The sequence below is a fragment of the Elephantulus edwardii genome, unplaced genomic scaffold, assembly GCF_000299155.1.
Source record: "Elephantulus edwardii isolate Elephantulus edwardi_28Jun2011 unplaced genomic scaffold, EleEdw1.0 scaffold00303, whole genome shotgun sequence".
In the NCBI taxonomy this organism is placed as follows: Eukaryota; Metazoa; Chordata; class Mammalia; order Macroscelidea; family Macroscelididae; genus Elephantulus; species Elephantulus edwardii.
In genome coordinates, this window is record NW_006400053.1 from 1704403 (window position 1) to 1711183 (window position 6781).

At 42.5% G+C, this 6781-nt stretch overlaps 1 protein-coding gene and 1 pseudogene across 1 annotated transcript; both read right to left on the reverse strand.

Moving 5' to 3' along the window:
* Positions 1 to 4067: 4067 nt before the first annotated feature.
* LOC102866180 lies at positions 4068 to 4451 on the reverse strand (annotated as a pseudogene).
* A 1833-nt stretch (positions 4452 to 6284) lies between these two features.
* Positions 6285 to 6515, reverse strand: LOC102862117 (adropin-like). The gene has a single exon (XM_006900965.1). It carries the CDS (start codon positions 6513 to 6515, stop codon positions 6285 to 6287), a length of 231 nt encoding a protein of 76 aa, XP_006901027.1.
* Between the last annotated feature and the right edge of the window lie 266 nt (positions 6516 to 6781).

Here is a 6781-nt window from a genome sequence, read left to right on the forward strand (position 1 = left end):
CTCTTTCATTGACCCTCCAAATTTCCAAGCGTGATGTCCCTTTCCAAGGAATACCCTCTCCTATCAACATGTCCAAAGGATGTGAGGGGAAGCTTTGCCATCTTTGCCTCTAAAGGATACTCTGACTTCACTTTCTCCAAGACATACCTGCTTGTCCTTTTGGCAGTCCTTGGTATAGTCGATATTCTTCTCCAACATCACAACTCAAAGGCATAGATTCTTTTGTCATTCTTATTAATTATCCAGCTCTCAAATGCATAGCAAATTATTAAAAAGGTCATAGTTTGACTCAGATTTGCCTTTGTCTTCAAACTGACATCATTGCTTCTCAGTACTTTGGAGAGTCCCTTTACAGCAGACTTTCCCATGCAATATATATTTTGGTTTCTTGACAACTGATGCCAAGGGTGTTGATTATGCATCCAAGAAAGATGAAATTGTAGAAAATGTCAATCTGTTCTCCATCTATCATGAACTTTCTTATTGGTCCATTAGTGAGGACTTTTGTCTTCTTGGTGTTGAGACATAATTCATATTAAAGTCTTTGAACTTTCTCAACAATTGTTTCAAATCCTCCACCCTTTCAGCAAGCAAAGTCATGTCATCTGCATATTTCCTGCTATCCTGATGCCACCTTTGTCTTCATAGAATCCAGCTTCTCAAACAATTTGCTCAATATACGGATTCAATAAGTATGGAGAAAAAATACACCCTTGACTCACACCTTTCTTAATTTTAAACCATGCATTGTTCAACATTGTGCTGGATCACCTTTTTTGGGAATGGGAACAAATATGGACCTCTTCTAATTAGTCAACCAGGCAGCTGTCCTACAAATTTCTTGGCATAGACTTATGAGCATATCTAAAGCTGCATCTGTTAATCGAAACATGTCAATTGGTATCCCATCAATCCTGAGACCTTTTGTTTTTACTTACAAATGCCTTCATCGTAGCTGATAATTTGCATATTTTCAATATTTGGTATACAACTTAAAATTTACCAAATTTTTGGATTATTTGAAGTTCAAATTTAATGGAATATCCTGTATTTTATTGGGTAATTTTCACTGGGGATACAAAATATAATCGGGTGGTGGTGGTGGTGGTGAAAAGGATAGTGAAAAATTAGAAGATTCTGAAAATAGTTTGGGGCAGGTTTGGGGGGTGAGCGGAGGGTTTTCCAGAGAAAGTCAATGATTAAAATAGAAACTATCACAAACCACTGAGCTTTGTTGATAAATTTCACACAAAAAAGCTATTAATTTGACTGTTTGAGAGTGAACATTAAAACCTGCACATATTCTACATTTTCTACATGTATCATTAAGTGACATTAATAATGTACTTTGATTTATGCAAACTTTCTCATCCTCACTTTTCCCACTTTCCCTTATTACCATAAACACATTATCCCTCCATTTCATATAGAATATTTCATTTTACTGTTAACTTGTTCCTACATAGTTTTTGAAAAGTTATAATTCTCAAAGCTAACATGCTTTACAAATTAAGCTTAACGATTGTGTACTTTTTGGAAACAGAATTGGCATCCACTTCTTAAACAATGTGCCTTTGAATACTATGAACAGTAGAGAAATTATGATAGTTATAGAACAGGGTTCATATTTTTTTTGGTCACTATGAGTCATGCTCAATTTAATGTCACTAACCAGTTATTTCATTTTAAGAAGACTTCAGAGATATATTTGGCTTCAATTTTAAAAATTAGTTCTATAAAATAATTTCAGGGATGTCTACACATGTAGATGAGTATATGCTGTCAAGTTGGAATAGGCTTATAGTTGACCCTCCAGCATATTTTCAGAGGCTATAAATCTCTGGAGGGTAACTGATTTCTCCAGTGGAGGAGCTGGTGTATTTGAACCATATGCCTTTTTTGGGTTGGCTGCATAACTCTTTATCATTAGGCCACCAGCACTCCCTTCCATAAAGATTATAGACTTGGAAATCTAGTCTACTCTATTGGGCTGCTGTGTGTTGGAATAGATTTGAACAAAATGAGTTTGATTTGGTTTTAGATGAGGCATGCTGGCACAGCCATTATTACTTTTCCAATTCTTGCACAGAGTATTAGGTTATGAATTATGTTACTAACCGAATGATAGCTCCTCAGTTACAATACACCATCATTTTTGAGGGAGAAAGATGGACGTTCTCCTCCCAGGTGATTTGCAGTCTCAAAAAACTCCCTAGAGCATTAGCTATGACTTAGTTTCAACTCAGAAAGTATTTATTTGGATATAAATGTCTCTAAGTAAATACCTAACTCCCTGTACATATTTTCTATAATTATGTGGAATACCATTTGACATATTTCAACAAACAGATGCTGCCCTGGACCTACTCACCAGGTTGTGCCAAGAAATCTAGAGGACAACTACCTGGCCAACTGACTGGAAGAGATCTATATTTAGTCCCATTAAAAAAAAAGTGACCAAACAGAGTGTGGAAATTTTCATACAGTATCACTAATATCACATGCAAGCAAAATCCTGCTGAAGATTATAAAAAAAAAATGACTAAAGCAGTACATTGACAGAAAAATACCAGAAATACAAACTGGGTTTAGAAGAAATCGTGAAACAAGAGACATTATTGCCAATGTCAGATGGATCTTGATAGCAAAATGTTAGGTTAGTGGCCTTAAAGAAGAAATCAGAGAGAACCAGAGAAAGCTTAATGCAGCTTTATTAAAGGGGGAAAGGGGAGCTCCCGGGTGATTTCCTCATCCTGGAGAGGCAGAATGGGAAGTCACATTGTGAACTGACTGGGGAGGATTTTTATAAAACAGAGTCTTTAGGGAGGGACATTTCATTCTGATTTAGAAACCACTTGCTAGCTCAGCCAGACAAGCAAGGCTGTTTGCTCTTCTTAGCAGCAGCAAACAAGGCCATCAACATTTGAGTTCTAAATTCTTCATTATTCTCTTTGACCCCCTTTGCCCAGACAAACACAAATAATACCAGAGGGATATCTATCGATATCTATCTGTGTTTCATTGACTATACAAAGGCATTTGGCTCTGTGGATCTCAACAAATTGTGGCCTTGAGGAAAATGGGAATCCCAGAACACTTGATAGTACTTATGCCAAACCTATGCTTGGACCAGGAAATAGAGGACAAATCAGGGAAACACTTGCCCGGTTCAAAATCAGGAAAGGAGTGCTTCAGGGATATGTCCAATCTCCATACCTTTTTAAATCCATATGCAGAACAGATCATTCTGGATCTGTTATGAGGACTTTATGAGGAGGAATGTGACATCAGGATTGGAGGAAGATTCATCAACAACTTACATTATGCAAATGACAGTACTTGCTTGCTGAAACTGAGGAGGACCTAAAGCACTTGCTGCAAAAGATCAAAGACTGCAGCCTTAATTATGAACTGAAGCTCAACATCAAGAAGACAAAGCTTCTCACCACAGAGTCAATTGGCAGCACCTTGATAGATGGAGAAATGTTTGAGGTTCTTAACAGTTACAACTTGCTCTGCTCCACAATCAACACTTGTGGCACTAGCAGTCAGGAAATCAAAAGACGAATTGCATTAGGTAAAACTGCTGTTAGGGACCTTTCCAGAGTACTGAGAAGCAGCAATGTCAGTCTAGAGAATAAGGTTCACCTGATCCAGGCCAAGGTCTTTGCAATTACTTGATATGCACCAGAGAGCTGAACAATGACTAAGGATGACCGAAGAATAAATGATGCCTTTGAGTTGTGGTGGAAAAGAGTCTTGAACATACCATGGACCACCAAGAAAGCAAATAGGTCTCTCTTAGAGATAGTGAAATCAAGTTTCTCATTGGAGGAAAGGATTTTTTTTTTTTTGATGGGTGTGCTTTTTTTAAATGCCATCTTCTTTACCAGCAGCCACAGAAGCCTATTTTAGGCTCCCCAAGACCAGAGATAGAAGCCCCAGTTTACAGGTTTGGGTACCAGGGTTCCTGGATGATCTCTTCTTGGGCTGAATAGCCCATTTATCCCCCATATAAAAAGGGTATCTATCAGGTCTGGAACGAAGGCTCCTTGAGTTTGGGCAACTCAGAGTGGGGAACCCAATTCTGCCTTCAGTATCCGCTCACTCTTGTGGGTGCCATCGCAGTATGGGGGCTTCTGGGTGGCCTTGCAGGTACAGAGGAATACACTGCGAGTCTCCTGGACCTTGAACTTGAGTGGGGATAGGCCAGTGCGTTGAAAGAAATGGGAGCCATCACAGAAGGGCTGCTTCTTGTTGCAACCACATACACACCACCTGTATGTAGTGCCAGCCACCAGCTCTACCTTGATGGGTGTCTTCTGGGCCACCAAGGGCTTGGCTGGCGTTTTGGAGAACCATTTGGTCAACCAGGAGAAGTCCCGCCTCTGGTTCAGCTGGGCTCCGCGCGCCGCCCCCCGCAGGGTCGCCCCCAGGCTGCCCAGCGTCATCAGACCTCCCTGTATCCCAGCCCCAGGCCAGCTCCTGCTTCCACGCCGCCCCGCGCCCGGTCACCTTCCCCGCCTCTGGCAGCCTGGGCCCCGCCTTGGTCCGGAAGGCGCCGCCCTGCCCCTGAGGCCTGCAGGGCCGGCCAAGCCAGCCGAACGAAGGAAAGGATTTTTAAGCTCAATCTCACATACTTTGGAGAGGTGGACAGGAGGGAGAATGACAACATGCACCTAAGTGTGGAGGAAGACATTGGATGAGATGGATTTATACCGTAATTAGGGCAATGTGGATAAGTGTACCAGACTCTGTGAGACTGGCTCAAGACAGGGCAGCTTTCAGAGCTATTGTACACAGGGGGGACTATGAGTTGCAGGAGACTCGACGGCATGTAACAACAACATGTATATACATACTAAAATAATAACACGTATGTTCAATATTATTGTGCTATAAATAAATATATAGTATATTGAGAGAGAAATCTTTCTCTTTATAAAGTGATCTTAATTTTATATATCAGCTTTCTGAAAAATCAACATAATGAAATGCTACAGGAGAAAAATACTCACTAAAAATCTTCTCTCTTTGTAGTTTATGCAGGTTGAAAAGTAATACTGCTCTTATTATTCTTTAAATAAACATCACTTTTTGAAAAATAGGTAGGAGCTCCTAGTCCTTACATTGCAAAGATGTCATTGTCCCTGTCACTTCCTCCCTCTTTGTTCCTCACCCTCATCTGATTGCACATTATCACCTTCAATAGAACAGCTGGGTCATTGTGAAAGGGTGTTAATCTTCCAGTGTCTTCACTAACACCTTATTGACAGCTCAAGTCAGAGTGGCCTACTTTGACATTGGTGAATTTGACTTGTCAAAATTCCTTTTAGACTTTATATTCATTTTTAAAATGCAGTCTCTGCAATTTCCCAAGGCTGGTAGGTAATGATCACTATTCCCAGTGACCCAGAGCAGCTGTGAGACAACAGGCTCTCATTCCTCTGAAATATTCTACATTATGGCAGACTCCTACTAAGATCAAATGTCAGAACCAAAAATACCTAGCACATGGCCCATTAATTATGAACATAATCTGTCCTGAGCTATTGAGGGACTCTGACATCCTACTATTTAAAGACTTTATGTTATTTCCTGAATTACTTAGCTGGAGTGGAGTGTGTGTTGTCGGTTTGAGAATCTTAATTGTACTCTTGTTTAATTCATCAGAAGTCCCTAGATTGTGTGATCATGGAAATCAGAACCAATTAATCAATGAGCACATACTTATTGAGTATCTACCCTTTTGATGAGCTCCTTGAACCACACTGGGCACTTGAAGGATCAAGGATGTGCATAGCACTGACTGCCCTGCCATGAATATTCTCCTGAAAGGGATTCAGTGGTATAGATAACTAGACCTCAGGTACTTAGCTTTTTTTTTTAGGGCCATCATTCAATTTATTATCCAGCAAACAACAAGAGGACCAAGGGAGAGGCCCAGTCTGGACACTCCCATTATTGCCATGTTTTCCAGTCTGCTTCCCCAATTAGAGGTGCTCAACCTAGGAAAAGGGTAGTCCTAGTCCTGGCCCTTAGGGTGGAACAGAGTCCATCACTGACCCTAGCACCAACTTATAAACCCCCCACCCTAGGCCCACCTTCCCAGGACCGCTGAGCCCTTCTTGGAGCCAGGCTGGATAGACTGGGCTGCCAGGTCGAGTTCCAGGCAGGCCAGACTTGGAGTTCTGGACCCTAGGCTGGGTGAACTCTTGGATCCTGATTCCAGGCTCTGGGCAGGGTGGACTTGGGTTCCAGGCTTCAGGCTGGGCCAGGGGTCTTCAGGGCTGCAGTAGGTAGCTGCCTTCATGGCTAGGCTTCTGGGGTGAGGGTGCTTTCTCAGGACAAGGGCCAGGGCAGGAGTTAGGACTGGATTGAGAAAGGGAGTCAATGTTGGTAGAGCGAGAATGGCAGGCCCAGCAAAGAATGATCCAGAGCAGCAGCAGCAAGAGGCCTACAAGACCATTGCAGACGATAGCGATGAGGGCCCCTTGGGAGATGGCTGCCCCCATGAGGGGCAGCAGCCTTAGATCAGCACAGAGGGTGGAGCTGCCTCAATGGCAAGTCCCATGCCTAGACAGGCCTCTGGTGTGACCGGTTTCCAAGGACGCTGTCCTGGCTACACACTTGAGGATTCCTGGTCAGTAGAGATGTCCACCTGCAGTCCTGAGCCTGAGTTGAGCCCGGTGCACACCCGCGGGAAGGTCAGGGCAGCAGGATGCTCGGCGCCAGCGCCGAATGAGGCTGTGAAGCTTGTGTGCAGGCGGGGAGTGGGGGG